This window comes from Zootoca vivipara, chromosome 8 (genome assembly GCF_965207765.1).
Source record: "Zootoca vivipara chromosome 8, rZooViv2.hap1.1, whole genome shotgun sequence".
NCBI classification, from domain to species: Eukaryota; Metazoa; Chordata; class Lepidosauria; order Squamata; family Lacertidae; genus Zootoca; species Zootoca vivipara.
In genome coordinates this window covers 43,863,459-43,886,838 of record NC_142591.1, presented here as the reverse complement: position 1 = coordinate 43,886,838, position 23,380 = coordinate 43,863,459, and the positions used below count along the sequence as shown (strand labels likewise).

At 43.5% G+C, this 23,380-nt stretch overlaps 2 protein-coding genes across 16 annotated transcripts in view; one reads left to right on the top strand and one right to left on the bottom strand.

Annotated features, from left to right (window-relative positions):
- Positions 1-7,566, top strand: part of OSBPL1A (oxysterol binding protein like 1A) — a 74,758-nt gene extending 67,192 nt beyond the window's left edge. For 7 of the 11 annotated variants that reach the window (XM_088676290.1, XM_088676291.1, XM_088676292.1 and 4 more), the window contains one exon: positions 6,366-7,566. In XM_088676290.1, the coding sequence (XP_088532416.1) occupies positions 6,366-6,468 (103 nt within the window). In that variant the 3' untranslated portion in view covers positions 6,469-7,566. Of the gene's footprint in view, positions 1-3,198; positions 3,223-6,365 lie in introns of all 11 variants that reach the window. The other 4 variants (XM_035125126.3, XM_035125129.3, XM_035125127.3 and 1 more) reach the window with 1 other exon arrangement.
- On the bottom strand, positions 698-21,622 carry CABYR (calcium binding tyrosine phosphorylation regulated). Of its 5 annotated transcripts, none has more exons than XM_035125132.3 (6): positions 21,551-21,622; positions 20,104-20,286; positions 19,861-19,914; positions 16,487-17,677; positions 14,322-14,462; positions 698-1,627 (listed from the first exon to the last, which is right to left on the bottom strand). In XM_035125132.3, exons 2-5 carry the CDS (start codon positions 20,249-20,251, stop codon positions 14,329-14,331), a joined length of 1,527 nt encoding a protein of 508 aa, XP_034981023.2. In that variant the 5' UTR covers positions 20,252-20,286; positions 21,551-21,622; the 3' UTR covers positions 698-1,627; positions 14,322-14,328. The 5 variants fall into 5 exon arrangements, with proteins under 5 accessions (XP_034981023.2, XP_088532426.1, XP_088532427.1 ...); XM_088676300.1 differs by having other exon boundaries at positions 14,322-14,954; positions 17,372-17,677; XM_088676301.1 differs by having other exon boundaries at positions 1,055-1,627; positions 14,322-14,954.
- Between the last annotated feature and the right edge of the window lie 1,758 nt (positions 21,623-23,380).

Sequence of the window (23,380 nt, the reverse complement as noted above, 5' to 3'; positions counted from 1 at the left end):
GGCCACCAGTGGGGACTCAGAAGTAATTTCTAGCTGGTCCCAGGGGAATTGAGAAAGAAGGGTACTTTTGACCTCCCGTTTCTCTCCAGCAGTTTTTGATTGAAAACAGTAAGGGTAGGCAGACTTGGAAACTCTCCTTTTGAATACTTTGTTGTATCCCAAGCAAGTTAAATGATTCTGGGACAGGAGTGGGATTACAGTTGTGAAGATTTTACAGTCTGATAGAATAGAATTTTGGTACAATTCTGTCTTGAAGTTTAAAATTTGGAATTCATATCCAATAAATGCAACGAGTCTGCATTTTGAACTTGTGAAGTAGCTTCAAGCTCAGGGTGGGTTTGTGTTTTTTGTGCAATTCTTAAGTCTCGGTACTAATTGGTGTGCTTTTCCACATGAGTCTTCAATAGATGCATACCTCGAGCAAACACAGTACACATGTAATACTTCCACCCATATTCCATGAAAACATGAGGTCTGCATTCCTTATTGTAAAAGGCATGCATTGCCTATGAACATGCATGCATCTGAGTGAACATACATACATAGGCAGCCTAGTGTTGAGGGTTTTTTTTATCATCCTTGCAATTTAAGTTGGTTTTGAAATGTGTCTCAGGGAAAGTTGAATGATAGGGCTGCAGAGCTACCTTGTGACATGCAGCCTACACTCCCATTCTTAAAAAGGCATTTAAACGACTTCTGATCATAAAAACATCTTGAACTTTATTGTGCTTGTAAAGTACATGCAACATTATACCAACTTGAAGGAAGCAGGCACACACTCTTGTATACACAGTCCAAACAAGGTGATTTTGATGCTAAATACAGAATGCAGTAATATGTCAAATAGACTGTTTCTTTGCCACATTTAATATTCATTGTGTGTTTCTTTCATAATGGTAGAAAATACTGAGTGTACAGCACATTATATTCACAAATAACAGCAATGGTTGTGAAGCCATTTCAGTCTCCCAAAATAGGACTTTAAAATACCTTTTATTATTATTATTTGCCAGTAAGCAACACTTTCTAAAACTGGAGAAATGACTCGAAAGAATATTTTTGAACTGTTGTTCTTTTTATTAGGTTTCATTTGAAATTTTGGCAGCTTACACCTCACATTCTGGTCCTTTTACACAGATGTTATACTGATAGGACAGATAGTGTCAATATTAAAAAGTGATACAATTTTGTGCTTTCTAATGGTAGAACATTAGATATTCAGTTGCTCCAGTGGCTGTATTCCCCCCCCCCCCAAAAAAATAGTTCAGCCAGAAATCTCATAATTGGAAGATTTAAAGACTGCTAATTAGGGATAAAAACAAAACACTTCAATACGAGTTCATCTAATTGCATTGGAAACTCCAGGATGAAAAAAGTTTTCCTAAAAGAAGAAAGTACTGTATATATCAGGCAGGCTAAGAGGCTCGATAGCCCAATTTATGAAAACATTCAACTCTTGGTTCAGATTCATGTCCATATTTAAAATCAGTTTAATTATTTTAGGTACTGTTGCTGTTTCTTCAGTATAATTAAATTCAGCAGGATGTTTCAGTTGCTTTGCAAACAGGTCAATGAACCCAAATAACCCAGGTCTATTGTGCAAAGAATGTGATGGGATGAATTGCTTCTGAAAAACAAAACAGCTGAAGTTACGAGTCACAAAGGTTTCTGGCTTGTAAAAATAAAATGTGAAATTGCATGTTTAATGCAAGATAAGGGTGAGGTTTTGCAATACAAGCTGCTTTAAGGCACATCAGTAGTCAGTGTGGGAAAGAAGGCCTGCCACATGGCAAAGTACTAATTTTCTAAATGAGTCAAACTACCTCCCAGACCTTACCTTTCTCGCAGAAGGCACCAGCGAGGTCTTCCAGCCCCTGAATAGGGCAGTGCATCAAATCATATCTGTTTCAGAAATGCAAACTTTCTACTGCATTGGTCAGTACGTAGTAAAAATCAGAATGGGACAAGTAAGTCAGTGGGTAGCTAGGACAATGATACATTGTTGATTTTAATGGGACATGAATGCTTGACTGTGTTCTGGGCTACTTTTATTATCCCCGGTAAAGAGCCAAGTGCGTTGGTGTGAACAGGGACAGAGTGAATTCCCAATGGAAGTGTTTTTCCCCGTTGCTGGGATTATTCCTTTTCATTGCCCCACTCTACATTTTTAGCAGGGAGATTGAGAGGTTGTTGTTGTTTAAATAAAAACAAATGCCCTTTTAGAATTCTAGTCCAATGTTTTAACTGTGAACAGAGAATGTGAACAGAGTGAATGGTGGACTGTGACTCCTGTATATTATACTATTATCACAGTGAACTCCTTGTAAAGAGAAAGACAGATAACATGCTATATTATGCTTTACACTTTGAATTATGCATTTATTTCTGCAGAAGTTGTATTTTTTACATGGAATTGCTCAGTGTTCCTAAATGCCTACCATATGCTACAAACATTATGCAGAGAATTGCTAGAAATTGCACCCCGTGTGATAACTTGCCATAATGCTTGGGTACTCTGGTGAAAACTGTTATGTGCAGTGCAGATTCTTCTGGGAGGTATCTTGCTGTGGTTTGAAAATTCCCATCCCGGTTGGGGCTGACTCCACACTGGAGTTGGAACCCAATCAATGGAGGACAGCAGACTGGGAAAGGCTCTGCTGCAACCACAGAAAGTCAGATGCCATTGGTCCCTCCTGCAAGGGGGAAGGTGGAGCCTGCACACTTCCTCATGCTGGTTTTGAGTCCCAGGAACGTAGGTTTAAGGAATGAGAAACTGACGCTTTCCTTCAAGCTCAGCTGCCAATTTGAATATTCATCATCAGGAACCTTTTCCCAGATACTTTTTGTCCTGTTGCTGCCGGACATGGTTTCTATTGAGAAATCAAGTACCTCTATACTGAGAACAAACAAAGCTGTAAGTTAGGAATTAAAACTTTAGAAGCTTCTGAAAGTTTCCTCTGGCTCCAGACTTCCTCTGGCTCCATTGAGTATTCTTCGGTCAGAAGCTACTGAGCAGTCTGTGCATAATAGCTTTTACACAAACTTCCAAATGTTGCCTTCATAAAATTACTTATGCAAAGTAGGAGACATGAGCTAGCTGCCAACAGACACTAGACTCTACACTTTCCTTCATGGTTTGCTCATTCAAATGTCTTATTGTTGCTGTAAGTTGCATTATGTTTTGTCTCTTTTTAAAAGTCAGCCAGTGGCCCAGGGACCCAGGTTTGATCTTTTCCGATACTTTTTTTGCTTGCTTTCCTAACATGCTTGGCTTTGAGTTTTAAGGCTTATAATTGTTTCCAGTTCCTATAAATTAGTGATACTCGAAATAAGAATTTGGTCCTCTTGATAGAATTCTGTCAGTTTTCCAACTTACCCAAATTGACTATTCTGATTTTGGGTTTTTTATTTATTTATGGGGCAAGTGGAGTGGGGAGGCGTTATTCTTAGCAGTTCTGGTAAACCTGATGCTTAATATTTAAATAGACCTTGAATGTTAATGTCCAGGGTTTCTTAAGATGTACCTGGGAAGGAAAGGCAGAGGCATATATTCTTTTCCAGTATCATAATTTTTAAGATTGTTTGGTAGCTTAAGGGTGAGTTTATACCATCATGGAAAGAATTTTAATCTCCATATGATGATTCTCTCCTTACCTGTCAGATTCTTTTTAATACATCCAATTTGTCAAATTTTGTGAAGTACAATCAAAACCTAACCTTCAAAGCATGGATGTGGGGTTGTATATACAGTAATTCTTCACCAGAGGAGGGATAATAAGTGTTAAAACTCAGTATCGACTTTTCTTCCCTGTTAAAATGATCATATAAACTCAGTTTGCACAAGGTGCGGTAGAATAGTAAATGTACCCAACAATTTATATTGGATTATTTGCCGTATGTACATACTCACTTCTGTCTATTCATAGCACCCTAATGCTTATTGGACCAGTTTGGACAGTCTTTTCCAGCTTTAAGACGTGTTCCTGCCATGCAACTCCCCTGATGTGCATTGTTTCCTTCTTGGCTTGTATTATGCCAGTCTCGCTTGTGTTCCAGCAGCAGAACTGTGCCTTAGTACAAGCCAGGAATAAATGGGAGTGCTAGCACACAAGGAGGTGGGAGGAACACTTGGTCCCAGCACTTGTTCTTTGCTTCATAAACGGGCTTATGTATTGTCTTTCTACACCAGGGGTCAGCAAACTTTTTCAGCAGGGGGCCGGTCCACTGTCCCTCAGACCTTGTGGGGGGCCAGACTATATTTTGAAAAAAAATATGAACGAATTCCTATGCCACACAAATAACCCAGAAATGCACTTTAAATAAAAGGACACATTCTACTCATGTAAAAACACCACGCAGGCCCCACAAATAACCCAGAGATGCACTTTAAATGAAAGGACACATTCTACTCATGTAAAAACATGCTGATTCCCGGACCATCCGCGGGCCGGCTTTAGAAGGCAATTGGGCCACATCCGGCCCCCGGGCCTTAGTTTGGGGACCCCTGTTCTACACTAAACTGAGCCATTGATGAAGGACAATTGCAAGATGGCTAGAGTGTTGTAGCAACAATGCTACCTACCTCCTATCTAGTAGCATGATTTCTGGTAGTTTACTTTGCTGCCATGTCACCTTCCATTTTTCATAATGGACTCCTCTGTTTTTTGGTTTGTTAAAAAAAGCAGTGGCTGATTTTTTTATTTTTAACCCTTTTCACAGTGAGATAAGAAACTGAAGCTCACCTCTCTTTCTAGGGCTGTTTTGGGTGATTGCTTCAATTAAATTTGCTAGTTGTTAAATTTTGAAAGTTGGACTGATATGCATGTAACTAACCTGCAAAAAGAGGACTAGCTTCCAGGATCACATAATTAGCCAGTTGTCATGTGTCCTGACATGAGCCTGTTGTCTCCACGCCCTCTGAGCAGGTGCATGGGAGTGGAAAGGAAGGCTGAGAGGAAGGAGGGAAAGCTGGCCGGCCCACTACAGTGGTGCCTCGCTAGACGAAATTAATTCGTTCCATGGGTCAATTCATGAAATGAATTTTTTGTCTAGCGAGTCCCGGTTTCCCATAGGAACGCATTGAAACTTAATCAATGCGTTCCTATGGGCTCCGGGGGACTGGTGGCGGGGAAGGCAGGCAGGCGCTTGCTCTCTTGCCTGCCTGCCTTCCCCACCACCTGTCACACGAAGATCGGCTGGCGCTGCTTGTGGGGCTTGTCAACCCCGGCAAACAGCGCCCACCGATCTTCGGCTCTGTCCCCCGATGCGCTACGGCTGGGGGAAGCAGGCAGGGAGACGGCAATGTTGCCATCTCCCTGCCTGCTTCCCCGGGCAAGCCTGACACAGCGGGGATCGTAGGGGGCTTGAGAAGCCCCCTGCGATCCCCTGCTGTGTGTCGGGCGGGATGGGGGGGAAAGACAGGAAAGATCCTGCGCTTCCCCCCCCATCCCGCCCGACACACAGAGGGGATCTTAGAGGGCTTGATATCCCGCCTGTGTGACAGGCGGGATGGGGGAAGACAGGAAAGATCCTGCGCTTCCCCCCCATCCCGCCCGACACACAGCGGGGATCGTAGGGCGCTTGCCTTCCCCGAGAAGGCGTCCGCCTTTCTCAGTGATGGCAAGCAGGGGACACGTAGCCCGCCCGCTTGCCTTCCCCGAGAAAGCGCCTCCTCGGCGAAGGCAAGCGGACGGACACCTAGTTCCTCCCCCACTAGTTCCTCTTTGTGTTCCGCTGGTCTCTGCCGGGGCAGAGACCAGCAGAACACAAAGGGGAACCAGCTGCAGCAGGGAAAGAAGGCAAAGGAAGATCAGCTGAGATGCAGTGACAGCTGTTAGCGCCTCTCAGCTGATCTTCCTTTGCCTTCTTTCCTTGCTACAGCTGGTTCCCCTTTCGCTAGATGAATGCCCTGATTTTCTGATCGGAGGTTTTTATGGCCACGCTTCGCAAGACGAAGCGGTGGCCATAGAAAACCTCGTCGTATAGCGAGGCAACCTCCGATCAGAAAATCCTTTCGTTATGTGAAATTTTCATCTAGCAGGGCATTCGTCTAGCGAGGCACCACTGTACAGTCTTCTGGCTGAGAGCTCCCTCCCTGAAAGGAACGAACAAAATACTCCCCGAAATGAGGCCACAGCACAGTTGCCTCCTAATTGTGTTTCTCACTGAACGATAAATATAATTTTCCCTTTCTCTCGGTCGGATCAAAATGTAGTAAGCAGGGGAAACAGTGGCTCAAGTAGATAGCGAGGAAGATAATTGTATTGAACTTCCATTGTTTCCAGAATATATATGGCAGCTCAAACATACATTGACTGGAATATTACTCTGTTCAAAAGCATGTGACTTTTCTCCCTCCTTTTCAGGTGGTTCCATCAAGGGCTGAATCCCTACACCAGTGGACATGACTGGCTTTACTCTGGGAACTACTGGGACAGAAACTATTTCAGCTTGCCTGATATTTATTAAACTGCATTGGGAAGTCCGAGACTAACACAAACAAGTCTTAATCAGTTTTCAGTGTTTTCCTTTGTTCCTGTACTGTTAGAAAAAAAACAACCCTGAATTTTAATTGAATGTACTATATTCAGCAGCTTCTGCAGCAATTATGGTAGCACAAGATTATTGGGAGGAGTTTTTGTACACTCCCCTATATTAAACCATGTATAATATGCATACACCACATCCATTACAGGGAGAAAGAGCACTACCTATATTTGCTGAAGAAAACAGTGCAACTCATGTTCCGTCCCACCCAGGTCAAATAGAAAATAGAAACCCTTTAGGTTTTCTGTCTTTCTCTTTGGTCAGTGATAATCTGCTCACATAATAGAAATGTGAAGCCTCTTATGAAACAAATATCAAAAGCACACTCGGGAAATGCAATACTGCCATGGCTTGGAGGCAGGGAAGGGCATGCCACTCTTGAGAAGAATTACTCAACTTTCTGAAAGTGACGTTCCATTACTTCATAAAATACTGGATTATCGATTATTAGCCTCAAAATGTTACTCTCTCTGCACCAGCCTGCCCTTCCCATTCATCTCCAGATACTAAGTAGGATTAACTGGTATAAAATACTCAGAAATGTCTATTCCATGTTTAGTGCAGTGTTTTGAATTTGCTCTTATAACTTTTATCACTATGCTCAAATCTTTATGGAATTAAGAGCCATTTAAATCTTTAAAAGTTTAATTTAACTAAGGTGAAGTATTTTTTTAAAATCTGCAATGCACTAAGATGTGCTCAGCACTATCAGAGGTGGGAGGAACTGGTCCTAGGCAACAGCATGGATATTTCAAATGTATCTGGGTATTTGCTGTCAGAAGCAAACTCTCAAAGGAAGTTGTGCACATTTCAAAGCCAGCAAGGCAGCTCTGAAACTACTGTACACAGCAGATTTACCCCTTTGTTTGGGGTACATTAAACTTTATGGGATTATATATTTGTATAAAACTGAGTACATAAATTCCAGAGGGCTTGCTGCTCTTGTATAATTTAATTGCTGTTTGGAAGTATAGTGTTAACTGAATAATTTAATTGCTATTAATAAAGACTTTAAACTGCCTCATGGCCAGAATTTCTTTATTGCATTAAGGGAGGTGGGGTATCAAACCAGGAAAGGGTGGCTTTTTTAAGGTTTTCAAAATGTTTACTGAATCAGTTCACCCTAAAGCATAGTGGTGGTTGAATAGTTAAGATAGGATAACTAATCTCATTTATTTTACCAAATTCAGCAATTTCATGGAAGTCCTATCTTCCCACCACAATGAGAGCATGTTAGTCCAAATGGGGGCCTATTTGGAGGGCCAATGGCAACCCACAACTCTCTTACTGCCCCAGGTTGTCTACCATACAGCAGAGGCTTGCTTCACATACAGTGGTACCTCTGGTTACGAACTTAATTCATTCCGGAGGTCGGTTCTTAACCTGAAACCATTCTTAACCTGAGGTACCACTTTAGCTAATGGGGCCCTCCCACTGCCGCTGCGCCGCGCGATTTCTGTTCTCATCCTGAGGTAAAGTTCTTAACCCGAGATACTACTTCCAGGTTAGCGAAGTCTGTAATCCGAAGTGTTTGTAACCCAAGGTACCACTGTATTGTACAATTTTGAGGTGGGAAAGGACACTTTTTGTTGGGCAGGAGAAAGGGGGCCCCTAAACTTTCGTAAAGTCTTCTGCCATACCAGGGAACTTAGAGTGAGGGAAATAATTAGCATCTTTCTTAAGTATGGGCTTTAGAACTTCAAAGGAGCAGTAAGTACTGCTGCTTCTCTATATATCCAAAGTCCAACCTGAAATAAGAGCTTGGTCTGCCTCTCTCTCGAGCCCTCAGAATTGCCAGAATGACCACAATTAATGTCCTGCTACTACAGCCACTCAAAAATTGTGGGTGGAGGCTTCCTAATTTCCACCTTGGGATGGAAAAACCAATGGATGAGACAAAACAAGATTTTTATATGAGAGCCTGTTTTCATTTTGCAGTTGCATGTTATCTCCATGCCCTCATTCTGTATTTCCTGGACATGACATTCTATTTTGTCAATTACCCAGTCATAAGATTTCTGACTAAGGTCCTTCCAAGTAGCGTAACATCTTACTGGGAAGGGAATATTGTCCTGAACTTTAGGAACTGTATAGCAGTAAAGGTAACGTTCGTTTTGATTTTCTTTCCCTAGCAGTCCATTTTAAACTTCTCAAATAGAACAAAGGTCAAAATGAGGAAAGTGTCCTGATTTTAGTTCACTACTCCTTGATTACTAGTCTTAAAACTAAATACCAATGTTTTTTTTAAAAAAACAGTCTTAAGATAAGAGCACTTGCATTGCTTTATTGTGTGTATTAGTTAATCAATTTCTAATTAAAGATGCAGGTTTCCATTCTGGGGTGAAATGTTGAACAGCACCTCTTCTCAATCTGGGAGGGAAAAAGGTTAACTCAGTGAATTTAGCATTTTTCTTCATGGCAGTACAGTATAGCAAAACATTGGCGCAAATGCTCTACCCCGCATTCTCTTGCAGAAAGGTATAAGGACTCTTTAACTCAGTGCATTCTAACCTGACAGCAACTCTCAAACAATCTCAGCCAGAGGTCGTTCCTAGCCCTACAAACCAAGTTCTTTTAACTAGAGAAATCAGTGGTTTGAGCATCCGAATTATAACCAGCAAAGCATGTGCTCTGTGGCCGTCCTTGCAGCAAGAAATTGGAAACTACAGTTTGAAGTAGGTTTCCAATTTCATTTTTGAGGCCGTGTGCGAACAATGTTTTGCTGATTCAGGTGTCACAGCAAACCGACTGGTGCTGAACCAGAACCTTGAAAAAGCAGCAGCATGCAAGAGCATAGGGAGGGCACCATGACTCTGCAACTCATTTCCAATCCTCTTAAGGGGGTGGCTAACCTGTAGCACCCCCACCCTGAGCTGTATGTTTGCTTTCATCACATATGCATTAAAAACACCCCCACCCTGAGCTGTATGTTTGCTTTCATCACATATGCATTAAAAACATTCTGCAGCAATCTACAATCAAACACGGTCATGACAAACATAATGGATCTCAGCTCCACCCCACTACAAAAGCAAAATAGCATATTCACTGAGTGATGAAAAAGTGGTTAAAACAGAGGACTATCTTATTTCTAGCAGAAGGGAGTTCCACAAGTGGGGCACAGTAGCAGAGAATGCCGTGTCTTGGGTCATCAGAAGCAGGACCACCTCCACAGATCTTTAACCCCAAGGGTAGTAGATCTAGAGAGATATGTATTCTGGGACCAGACTCTATAGACCTACAGATAGCCAGTATGGCAAATACATGTGGGATGAAAATGAGGTTATGGGGGAGCAGAGAAGAGCAAATTCTGGAGGCATTTGTTGACATGCAAGGGCTGCTTGGAGAGAGGCAGAGATTTAGTAAGCCCATGTTGATGTTAGTCTCCCCAACTTCAGAATTATTTCCTTTGTGTAACTGATTCACAATCCTATCTATCTGCCATGACAGATTATATTAACTCTGTTTTTTAAAGTACAACCAGTTGTGCACAAGTGTAGGGGGCCAGGATAAATAATTCCAATTACAATAGTTTGGTGCTCCCTGTTTCCAGCTGAAACATTGCAACCAGTGCCAACCAGAAGGGCCACACAGGTAGGGAGAGAGACCTGATTTTCACAGATGTCATTGTTCTGCCACCCAAATGGGAACAGGAAGCAAAGGCAGTGTATCTTCCTAACCTCTTCTGAACTATACGTAGCAAATAGGAAATTAAGGCTACAGCCATACCTGGGAGTAAGTCCCATTGGATTTATTTGGACTTACTTCTGAGTAGACACAGAATCACACTTTCTTATAGATTTTCAAAATAAATTAATTCATAAGTTTTTGTGATTCTTACAAATGACTTCTTCACACAGCTCATCATGCAGTGTTGGTCACTGGCTAACACACACTTTTGAAGGTGCAGGATTTGAGACTAAAAACCCTTTCCACAATGCCAGCTTACTCAAGAGGTAGCCTGCCTCTAAACTGGATGTTTCATATAGCTATCAACTGAGATCATCTTTCTTTCACCAGGTTCAGAGGCAGTCTGTCTCTGAATAGGCTGATGGAGACTAAGAGAAAAGCATTATTGGCCTCAAACTCCGCTTGTGGGCTTCATTTTGCACCTGGTTTCCATGGGGGGGGGGAATCCAGGGATGCTGGATTAGATGGGCTTTGGAATGGTCCTGCTCTTCTATGAAAAGTCTTTTCATATAATCTGATCCCTACTCCATTTTAAAGAAAGAATTGCTCTTTTCTGACTAGTTTCTTGAATCAAGTTTTTGCTTTTTTGTTAGCCTGTGAATACAACCCAGTGCTTCAAGAATCTTAACAAATCCCACTGTTCTGTCACATGAAGGTTTTTATTCTGTAATACTATACAACTGACAGGAAAACGGTGCATTTTAGCATCTCTATAGCCTAAAAAGTTTCTGAAGTTGCTTACAGAGATCAGACAGTCAGGTCTCGCTTAGAGGGAGAAATTTAAAATTGTGTAAATACACGTAGTTATTGGGGAGGTGGAAGGGAGAGTACATTTTTTGGTTGGAGGACCTGAGAACACATTGGGAAAGTATGGTGGTTGGAAAGAAGTGGGGTTGAGAGATAAAGGAAGGATGAAAAAAAGAGGTGGAGAACAGAGGGAAAGGCAGAAGGAGGATGCTGTGTTCTGGCAACCCCAGAAATAGTTCCCCTCTAAGCTGGCCTATCATTACTGCAGAGCCTGTGCAAAAAACAGAAGTAATGATCATTATCACCATCATTTATATAGCCTTAATGAATACAAGTAAAACATTAATGTGTACCACTATCTACTTTTGTGTTGTCCACCCCCACCCCATCCAAGCTTTTAGCCAGGCTATGAGCCTGAAATTTGTCCTCCACCTCCCAACTACTACATTAAAGGAAATGGATGTTTATGTACAATTTTGGTGCAGCTAAACTGTTACTGTCTACACCAAAGGTGGGAATGCATCAAGTCTGTAGAAGCTACAAGGTGTTTTAAAAGATGCCTTAACCCTGTTCACGTGTTACTTACAGGTGGGACATAATTGTGATGGCTGCAGAACAGGACCATGCTTTTAGCCCTGCCTGCCCCTGACATACATTTGTATGTGAATGACATGAGAAAATAGGCATTGAAATACAAAATTCCAAGCTCAGGCATTGAATTGCTGTCCTACACAAAAATCCACTCCTAGTGACCCTGTCCCCCTCCTCCCTTCGGCTTTTCCTAATTTCATCAGGGAGATGAATTTTGTTGTTCCCATTGTCAAACAACTGTAGATCTACCAGTAGAGCCCAACCTACCTTCTCCGCACGCCCCCCCCCCACCAACCTGGTCTGCACTGTCAGGAGCTTGCCAGGGTTTCTTAGACAACCCAAGCTGGAGGTGCCAGGGAATGAACTGTGGACATTCTGCCTGCAAGTCATGTGGTCTACCCTCACTCTTCCAAATGTAAAATTCTCCTTAGCAGAAACCTGCCACCACCGCACACTTTTACAAATATTTTACCTGCTATATTTTTAATACTGGCCTGGCTTTCTGCCTTGTACTGATGCAGCTGTCAGCTCTCATCACATCCACGCTATATATGGAAAGTACATGTAAGGCAGATTTAAACCACATGGCTTCCCCAAGAGAACCTTGGGAACTGTAGTTTGTTAAGGGTATTGGGAATTGTAAGTCTACAGTTCTCCAGATTCTTTGGGGGAAATCATGTGCTTTAAATGTCTAGTGTGTTTGTGACCTATGTTACTGGAAACTACTCCCAAAAGTATGTTTTCTTTATGCCCATCTTTGTAGGTCACATCTATTCATGGTTTAATTTCCTGCTAGCACCAAATTACACCCACCCACCCTTTGTAGGCTATGCTATCTCTATTTGGTCAGCTCATGAAGATGAGAACTGTAACTATTGCAAAACTGTTTTAAGTACAACAAGGCAAGTACACCAGGCTAGAATGACACCACCAAGCCATCAGCAGCTCTTGAGCTCCTTGTGACTTAAGCTGGCCTCATCTGTTGCCAACAAAGTTGCATTTGACCCATTTACACCATTGTTTGTAGGAACTGATCTACTGTTTCCTAATCACTGCAATTTTACAACACCAGCACTTTGATAAACCCCCGAATTTATTTAGGTCTACTATCTCCCCCTCCCCGTTTGGCTATTCTCATACACCCTGATACACTGAGTAATTGGCCCTCAACACCATGACATGCGTCCTTTTAAACAATACACTAGACAACATCCAACGTCATGTGAGGAGTAGGGGTGGGAGTGGATGGGTAAGGCCCGTGTCAGAACTGGACATCTGTTCCACAATCAGGCTGACACTGTTGTTGTCACCTTAACACAGAGCAGCAGTTCTAAAGCATCAAAAGCAAAGGATTTTCAGAAGTAACAAAGACAGCATTTCATGGATTGTTGAAAAAAGAACGGAACTGATCTGGATGTCTCAGCAAATCTCTAGAAAACCCGCAACCTATTCCATACTTTCAGTTCAACAACAAAAACCAGAACAAAACTACTTTTATCTTTCACATGCAATAGCAGCTGTAACATGAGTGGCGTCCAACTAAGTTTTACTCAGACTTATTCAAATGAATGGGCCCAATTTAGTGATGTTCATTAATTTCAAAGGATCTACTCTGAGTAAAACTTAGTTGAATGCCACCCTCTATTTTAAAGATAGCTCTTCATTAATTCTGCAATGTAGAAAACTTGCAGGAAGAATTCTGTGAACCTTAGTCTCTGCACATGAAGGAAAAAGAAAGCAAATGACAGATTCAGCGAGGGCTCACAAGTTTCAAACCCATTTCTCAGAAACTGGCCGAATGCACATTCCAAAGGAAATCACCAATATTCCTTCAGTCATTTGTTGAGTATTTTTTAAACGTTCTATGAACAACACTTGCATCTCTGAAAAAGGGACACACTCACCAAACCAATTAAGATGTGAATGGCACCAGCACCCTCATACAGCTCAGAGCACTATGTCCTTGGAAACAGGGTCCCATGCGCATAACTGGGCAGGGAACAGATGCGCACAACAGTGCTCCATGTGCCATTACCCTCTCTATGCACTAAGCTCACTACACACTTACCCTCTCTCCATGAACTACAAGTCCCATCGTCCCAGGCAATGCTTGCTGAGGCTGGTGGGAGTTGTAGTTCAGCAACATCTGGAGGGCCAAAGGTTTCTTTACACCTGCATCAAGTCCTTTTCTGAATACAAAAGTCCTACCAATGAATTGCGGGGCAAGGTGGAGGGTATTCCATTTCCAAACTTTTAACTTTTCTGCCAAACAGTCAAAGAACAGAATTTAAGTTTCATAAAAAACAGAAGCCAAGCACAAACTTTTGCATCAGAGCCATCACCTGGGAATACATTCCATTGAAATCAGGATTTGAGTTCCAAGTTGAAAGCTTATGGTCATTGCCAACTGAGGTATGTGCAGAAAATTCAATCATTATTTTAGTGTCCCATTTTCAGCAGCTCACAACCCTTAAAAAACAAACCACTTGTCTACTATTTATTTTTCACTGCTCCCAATATGAAAATGGTACAGCTTCTTCTCTAGAGGGAAATGCATAAAATAAATGTGGGGTTAGGGAATCCCCCCCACCCTGGTTTGCAACCTTGGAACAAAACTTTCTGATCCCAGAATGGCTGCAGCATATTAGAAATGTAGCCCACTACAGAATACATCTCTACAACCAACCAACCAAACAAACAAACAAACAACCATTAAAAAAATAAACAAAGTGAACTGATCTACTTACCCTTTTGCTATTCTGTCCTGCGCATAGAGGCAGTAGTAAATGTGATCTCTCCTGCTATACCATAGCTGCCTGCAAAGGGTGCTTTATCCCCAGCTCCTGAGCCCTTCTTCCCATTCATCACATCTTCCAGTGGTATGGCAACTGAAAGAAAAACTGGAGTTGGAGGCCTGCCGCTATCCTGTGCAGAGTTAAAATTGGGATTGGCCATTTTCGGATCTGCTGCCCTGGCAACTGGTACGGGTATCGTAGCGAACCTCCTCACAGTCCCGCCAGTATCCTGCTGTGCAAGGACAGCATGGCCAGGGATGGGTTTCCAGTCCTGTTTATTCTGAACAGAAGAGCCCACTAAAATGAAAGGTGGTGCATTTCCCTTCTTCCCTTCTTCCATCATCACATAAGTTGGAGAGGACACTTGTGGTGGTTGGCCTTGTTGTAGCATCTGCGGCTGTAGATACTGCGGCTGGTCCTTACCACTAGATATGAATAGGGTTGCCTGGGGAACAGGAGCACCAGTTCCAACAGGTGGAAGGGGTGGTGGTGACTTGCGACCTTGTTGATGCATATCAGTTAGACAATAGAGAGTCCACACATTAGAATATGGTGGTGGTTGTCCTGGTTCGCTTGTTGCCATGGCTATAAAATAAAAATTTAAAGAAAATTTGCTGGCATGAAAGACCATCTAGTAGGATGTACGAACTGCAGTCACATTGCATAGCCTTACCCACAACTTTATGCCACAAAGAAAGGATGTTACAGAGAGGAGAGAATTCCTGAAGGCAAAAGGGAGGACCTTGGCATGGCTGAAATGGAGAACAGCAGAAGAACCAGTTCTCATAATTTTTGAAATAAATCCAGATTCACAACTTTGGGGGGCAATTTTTGTCATTAGGTACTTCTGTTGGTTGTAAGGATACTGTTTTCGTATGGGTGACCCAAAGATCATGGGTTGAAAGTGTCTCCTCGACCACAAGTCCTGTCCAGCCATGCCAACCCTTTGTGTTCCTCTAACCCCTCCCCTTCGGCATTCTCTCTTCTGTAAGATGCTTCCAGACCTTACCTACCTACACCTCTCTAATGGGAAGTGACTCTAGGGAATAGTGTGCCATCGCAGGGCACACCAAGGCCATGGGAAAGGTGCTAGGAGAGCTTCTCCAGCTTGAGAACAGGAGTGGGCTACACACTTCTCACGGAGGGAGAGCAGAGAACGAGAGGAAATGGTGTCGCCATGGGAAGCCAATCCTCCAGCTGCAGCAAGATCTGCAGTTCTCAGCAAGAAGCGATTAGTCCCCTCTCTGTCAACAATCTGGAGAAGACCAGACCTAATGGGACAGCCCAGGCAACCACCACCATTTCTTTTAAATGCAAAAACCTAAGCAGTGCCATGGCTGAACATCTCAATACTTGTTTGTTTTTTTAAAAAAACACAACCTGAAGCCACAGTCACCCACTTCACTTTTTGTTAACCGCTGTGAGCATGTGTGTAATTTTGATTCAAGGTGCATAGTCTATTGTGAGAGGGGCTAATCATGGTTTAAAGAAGGGCCAAAAGGCAATGGCCTAATTCCCCACTGAGTGTCATCCTGCTCCTGCCCAGTCTGCTTGCAGGAAATGATACAAGACTTGAGCAGAAAACTGGGGCAGCTGGCACTCATGCAAGGTACGTTTTGGGGCCTACTCACAATCAATCATGCACCTGGAAAAAAAACAGAGGCAAAAATTCCAGACATGCACATTCCAGTTAGGTGCTGTGGGCTCTGTAACTCCCTAAAAGCAAAAGTGACCAATCACTTATCTCAGCATTGCACTGCCATAGATACTTGCATTTAAATAATTTAAGCTCCAGTCCTCAAGGCACCGTACCAGCACAAGGCCTTTGGGGTCACAACCACACCATTCATTTGAAGCACATGGCTTCCCCCACAAAGTCCTGGGAATTGTAGTTTAAGGGTGCTGGGGGCTCTGTGAGAGGTAAACTGCAGTTCCCAGTATGCTTTGTGGGGGGGGGAGCCATGTGCTTTTACTGTACAGCGTGGGTGTGACCTCAGTATCAGCTGAGCTATGGGCGCAAGTGCATTTGAGGAGATGGAGCCATCTGTTGATTACGGAGCAATAATATCACTACAACATGGAATAGGCAGCTTTCAGAAATATCTTGACTTTCTTACCTGACATAATAAAACCTGGATCAGCTGAACTCAGTTCCTCTGCAGTATCCATCCTGTCATGGTCACATTCTGCATCATCTGCAGATGGATCTAGAATACTAGCAAACTGACCTGCATTCTGCGAAGCCATCAGCGGATTAAAGAGACATGCTACAGTGTCTACGAAAGGAATTACTATCTGCTGCGGAAACTGCTCTACATACGGTGGTGGTTGGGGCTCTCCACCAGCATTGGGATCATCATCACACATGGGGGTGAGCTGTATGTCTGATGTGAGCTCAATTTCACTTGAACAAGATTCAGCCCGCAATGGGTCTTTATCAGGAGGAGGAGGTGGTGGTGGTGGCGGGGGCGGCTGTTCTTCCAGCAAGGGGTCTGAGGAATCTGGATCTGCTACGTCAGCAGGTGGCTGCTCAGCCTGACTGCCTGAGGTAACTACCTCCCCAGCAGCGGAGGTGTGACTCTGAGTGGCGGACCCAGCCCTGATAGAGTGTACAGAAGCTACAGGGGCAGCAGGTTCTGCTTCTGCTTCTGCTTCTGCAGGGGCAGCAGGCTCTGCTTCTGCTTCTGCAGGCGCAGCAGGCTCTGCTTCCGCAGGGGCAGGCTCTGGTTCTGCGGGGGCAGGCTCTGGTTCTGCGGGGGCAGGCTCTGGTTCTGCAGGGGCAGGTTCTGGTTCTGCGGGGGCAGGCACTTCCTCTTCTGCGGGGGCAGGCGCTGCTTCCAATGGGGCAGTGGCAGGTTCCGGTGCGGGTGCAGTGGTAGGTGGTGGGGCCTCTGCAGCTGAAGCAGCAAGATTCTCTACACTGTGAGATGAGGTAGGGAGTGTCTGCACTGAGACCGCCACGTCCTTCAGTTCAGCTTCGGAAGAAACAGGTTCAACTTTACCTAGCATCTGGGATGCCAGCTGGGCTGGATCGGCCGGGACGTAGGCGAGCCCAGCTCCCTTTTCGTCCCCAGCCCTGTCTACAAATTCGTCCACGGTCGATGGGTACTGGGTTGTCTTGGTGGACTGTTCACGACGTGGTTCTTCACTTATTTGGTCCTCTTCTGTGTCAGTCGATTTCTCCTTCCGTTTCGGTTCATCGCTCATCGGAGCTGTCGTGTCCGCCTCTGGCCTATATGCATCTCCCACATCAGCCCTTTTGCGGGGGCCCTGCGTCGCTCCTGCTGTCCCTTCTGCCCAGCATTCCACTGCAGGATGAACAGGAAGTAAGGTTAAACAGCTTTCTCCTTAAAGCGCACGCTCTCTCTCTCTGCCACCAACTTGCAGTTACTTAAAACCACCAACTTCCAAGTCCATTTTGAAAAGCTTAACACTTATTTATTAATTGCTGGGAGACTCAATGAACGGCTAACATGGAGCTTGTGAAATGCTGAGGTTGTTCCATACGTTCAACTGTCAAATAGTGTCCACTTGTCATTTCAAGGCTGGCTTTTTAAAATACTTTCACTTTATACTTTAAATGCTGAACAGGAAATGTCATAATGACCTAGACAACATTAATCCCTTTCCATAAAACCATTCCTTTGGAGAGGGGTTACAGCTCAGTGACAGAGCAAGTATTTTTTAAAACCTCTTCCTGTAATAGTTAGCTCATGATCTGTGATTTTTATTTTTTAATGTGGTTTCAATTGTACAGATATAATTGTTGCAAACCGCTTTGCTATTTTTTATTTAATTCTCATTTGAAGTTATTTTTCTTTTAATGAACAAATACATATACAAGGTCTGCTGTTTGCTCCCCACTGCTGCCAGGCAGGACTGAGAAAGACCTCTATTCAAAACTCTGGGAAGTTGCCGCTAGTCAAATATCAACAATACTGAGGTAGATACTGGCCTGATTCAGTATTAGGCAGCTGTGTTCTTTATGGAAGGTGTCTGCTGAGCACCACTTTCTATAAACTCCAGGTTCCTACAAATCATAAGTGGATCCTTTCTACTTCGAACAATTTATCTGCTTCTGGACTATTACCAAATAGTGGACATGGGCCTTATGGACCTGACCTGACCTCAAGGCCGAGTAACCCTAAATAGCCACTATGAGGAGCCTGCCCCCCTATGAGGAGGCTTGCCCCCATTGGGCAAGTTGCATGTGCACTATTCACTCCTTGTTTTCCTCTCGCATCCACTCAGCAGCCTAATTTAGAAAGCAGGGGAGACCTTTTCGTTGTTGCTATTGTTAAACAACTGGGCATCAGAATCCTCATGGATCTGCTGTGAATCACTCAAGAGATCTACCTTCTGACCACCTCTGCCTTACAACATAGATCAGGAACATATTTGGGGACAGGGTATTTTGTGACTGCATGAATAAACTTCCCCAACCTGCAGCTACTTATTTGTTGCATATTTTCCACAAAAATACAAGTCAACTTTCTACCAGGGATGAGGAAGCTGTGGGGCCTTCTGATGTTGCTGGGCTAGAACTCCCACCATCCTTGACTGTTGGCCATGTTGACGGAGGCTGGTGGGGGTTGTATCAAAACAACCTCTGGAAGGCCACAAGTTCCACAGTCCCTGAATCTAAGCCTAGCAGCTTACAATTCCTAGTGATTTAAAAACACATGCGCTAAAATAAATAAATAAATAAATAAATAAATAAATAAATAATAATAATAATTTATTTATACCCCGCCCATCTGGCTGGGTTTCCCCAGCCACTCTGGGCGGCTTCCAACAGAAACATTAAAATACACTAATTTCTTAAACATTAAAAGCCTCCCTAAACAGGGCTGCCTTCAGATGTCTTCTAAAAATCTGGTAGCTGTTTTCCTTTTGACATCTGATGGGAGGGCGTTCCACAGGGCAGGCGCCACATGGAAACACAAGGACGGACAATTTTTACTGCAATTAAAAGGTTAACAATGTTTTGCTCCATTTGACACATTTTGTGTTTAATTCGGTAACATTGAAGAAAGGAGGGTTTCTTATTTAATTTTCCTGGTGCCATTTTCCAGGGTGAAAAGCACCCTTCCCAAGCTGCATTTTCTTGTATGGGGTGAGTTTCAGTTGGAAAATGGGACGAGGAGGAGAGCTCCTTTCCCCCCATGCCAAGCTTCCACTTCAAATCGCACCCTCAGTGGCTGCACTGTATTTCTTTTAAAAAGAGAGGGGGGGGGCAGGAATGATCCACACCATAAAGTGCATTCAATGCACACTTAAAGCAGACTGCTTTCCCCAAAGAATTTCAGGAACTGTAGTCCCCCCCCCCAACCTACAGTTCCCAGGACCCTTAACAAACTATCACTCTCAGGATTCTTTGGGGGAAGTCATGTGCTTTAACTGTGTGTTGGCTGTGCTTTAAATGTATGGCATGCATCTGCCTGTGCTAGTTCTTGCCCCAAGAACTATTGCTTTGCTGCTAATGTCTTACCTCTAGTCATATGAAACTCTCTCACCAGGTCTTTAATGTCTAAATTAGGGTGTTCTGGAAAGAAAAGGTGGGAAAAGCCAATTAATTTTAATTCAGGATATCAGATTTTACAAAGGCTTAAGGGGGTGGTTTGCTGACAATTTACAAATTGGAGCCATTGCGGCAGTACTGTTAGTCCAAAATGTCACTGAATTGCTCTATAAACTTGTATTTAACTTAAAAAAAGAAAGAAGCAAAGCAAACCTTCTCGGAAAAGTATCAGTTCCCTGAAATACACAGCAGCAAATTCATTAATGTTAGTGGGACTGGCTTTCAGAACTGCTCTGCTCACTCCCTCAAGTAGAGTTTTGAGGCCATAAGGAACCACCATCCTGGGCTTTGTGGTATGCATTGTTGCCACTTGAAGACAATACTGCAATTTCACAACTGTAAGGAAAAGAAACTGGATGAAAAGAGAAACTGGTGTTTTCTACAAACACAACCACTTTCTACCCATAACCCACATGGAAGGTATCACTCACAGTGATTTTTCAGGGCCTCTAGTGGACAGTAATGACATAGCTGCCAAGTTCTCCCTTTTTTAAAGGGAAATTCCCTTTTGCTGAAAAGGCTTCCTCGTGAGAAAAGGGAAAACTTGGCAGCTATGGTAATGAGGAAGTTTAGCATGTGTAAACCTCTTATGGGAATTTTTGGAAGGGAAGCCATGTTAAGGCTGCAATCCACACCTCCCTTCTTGAACTATTCACACTGCTAACTACTTGCACCCCCCCCCCCAAGGGTAGCAGTAGAATGATGTCATTTCGTGCATTTATATTCTGCCTATTAGGGTAAACCCTCCCAAGGCAGCTAACAAACATCAATACAAGATAGCATTTCAAGGTGTTAGACTTCTGCAGCAAAAACAACAAAAGTTGCTTCCAAGCCCATTTACTGAGCATTCCTATTGATTTGTTTGCACGTTTGTGGGAAAGGTTACACACCTCACCTTCCAAGGTATTGGAATCACAAAAAGCACCACCTGAATTTGCAGGTATGCACTTGAATCACACCTGTAAATAGCAACAGGTGAAAAATGTCCAGAGACTCTTATGATGCCTTACAGATTAACAAATTTAATATGGAATAAGATTCTATCAGGTGCATAAGGTTCTATCAGGTTATACAGTACCGAGTTACAGGACACATATGGGAATTTTTTGGGGGGTGGGGGTGTAAAAAATGAGGTCAGCAAGGGAAATAAAATGCAGAAAGTATTAATTATGCACATTCACAAAACAGTTAAGTACATCCTTATCACCATACCTGTATTTTATTGCCACTCAAACCTAAATAAACGCACATACATATATGCATCTGATGAAGTGGACAAAGTGGTCCACGAAGTTTATGCCATAATAACGTTTGTTAGTGTTTAAGACACAAATCGTTTAGTTATGCTGCAGAGGAATGTGCTGGGAGTCTTCCCCGTGGGGGGAGTAACCACAACTGAAAGAAGTAGGGCGCAGCTCCGGAGACCTCGAGCCCGGACTCCGACGCCCTTCCCTGTACGCCCCCCGCCCGGCTTCGCAACCCTGCAGGCAGGAAGCCGCCCCTCGCTCGGCTCCTTGTTTGCTCCCCATCCAACCCGCTCGCTCTCCTCATCAGCCACACGGGGGCTCCCTCGCTCAGCCAAACCACAAAGCGGCCCGACCTTTCTTTAAAAAATAATTCGTTAGTCGGCTGCGCCAAAGCTCCCTCCTCGCCCCTTGCCGGAGCCTCCTCTGGAGCGGCGAAGGAGACCGGCGGACCTTTTATATCGAGATGCTCCTCGTGGGCGGGGCTAGAGCGCACGCATTTGTGAGGTCACAAAGGCCGAGTTAGACCAGCGCTAAGGGAAGGGCGGGGAGGTCGGCCCTGACGTTCGCCAGGCCTGCTATAGATATACGCGCGACACCCCTCAGCGCGGCCAACCTGGGATGAGCGCGCGCCTCACTGAAACAGGCGCGAAGGCGGTTAGGGCGTCAGGGGTCCAGCTGCAGTTATTACACGGCCGTTACATAAGCGTGTGTCATTATTACAATAAAAAACCCGCCAGTAGCTTCACACGTGACGAGTTATCTAATGTAGAGGAATTAATATGCCCCTCCCTGTTTGCATTCCTAGGTGAAACTGACCAGTGAAACTCCCTCGTTTACCTGAGGGAGGCGAGTGGGGAAAGCTCATATTAAGCCTCTGTTGTTCAACAAGAGGACAACCTCGTGCTGGCAAAAGGCAATTTCCCACATTTAAATTCAAGTTATATTGGCAATTGGAGACGGTGTGGCATAGTGCCTAGGGTTCAAATCCCCACTCAGGCATGAAATTCACTCACTAGTGGGCCTTAAGTTAGGGCAAAGCACTGCATCTTAGCCTCACCCACCTTACAGGGTTCCTCTGATGATAAAATAGAGAGCAGAAGGCAAGGTTTTTTAAAAAATTGTTTTGTCTGAAAAGATTGTTTACAATCCATAACAAATGCTTCTCCCACCCCTATAAAATGTATTTTCGTACCGCTGTCAAATGTTAGATTCCACACTCATGAAGACACATACCTCTCTCCTCCCAGTAGTTTGCAGGTGCTTTATAAATAAGCAGCAACAAAATGGATGCCTGCATACATACAAATTGACAACACACAAGAGGCATGTGAAAATGAGTGCTGTACAAAAGACACGTCTCTTAAATGTTTGACTTTTCAAATCCACTTGCAACTTGTCAAGAAATGCTATATAATGCTGAAAATCTCAGCTATTCAGCATTAAGGAGTTCTCTCCTAGCTCCCTTAAATCTGTAGAATTTTGTTTCACTGCTTGAGCGCCTTCCAATGGCCACAACACAGTAACAAATTAACGAGTTGCATGCAAGTCAACAGAGGACTGTTGGCATCTGCTTCTATATATATGATGCATGTGCTTTCCAAACATTTATTTGCTACATTGACTTCTGTGTGCACCTGAAAATAAAGTACAGTATGTGAAGAGACCCTGAAACACAGCAGGCGCATATCTCCACTGGGGAGTTCATGTAACCTTTTGAGGCTTCACAGTGTTCTGATTTTTGTTGTCATGTATTTTCTGATTTTGAACATTATGGACCAATTCTCTGTAACTTGGGACTTTAGGGGAATGTAAAAGACAAGTGTGGGAGTGAATGCAGGTGGACTCCTGGCAAAGCTAGTCGTCAAGTGAGTAAGCAATTGAGTATAGGCAGATAAAGGTTTTCAAAGCCTGCACATGCAGAAGTAGAAATTTGTAGGTTTTGAATTATTCAATACACTTAGGTAATTAATACAAGTGCATTTTGTTTCCTTTTTTAATGCCATTTTCTCTCTCAAAATGCTGGGATCTATTCAGGCATTTCCCTATCTTATGTTTGAGCTAAGGCTTGAAAGCACTGAACTATCTGCAGGTCTGTACTACGGATTAAACTGTATACAACTGAGATGACCACAACCTTGAATACCTAAACAAAGTGATTTTTGAAAAATTCTCAAACTGAAGTA

Excerpts from the sequence above, each read along its gene's own strand:
- CABYR (XM_088676301.1), bottom strand. The coding sequence starts at position 20,251 with ATGCATACCACAAAGCCCAGGATGGTGGTTCCTTATGGCCTCAAAACT. Across the intron at positions 19,915-20,103 it reads ACTGATACTTTTCCGAGAAG|AACACCCTAATTTAGACATT; the intron begins GTTTGCTTTGCT and ends TTTTCTTTCCAG. Across the intron at positions 17,678-19,860 it reads AGAGTTTCATATGACTAGAG|TGGAATGCTGGGCAGAAGGG; the intron begins GTAAGACATTAG and ends TTCATCCTGCAG.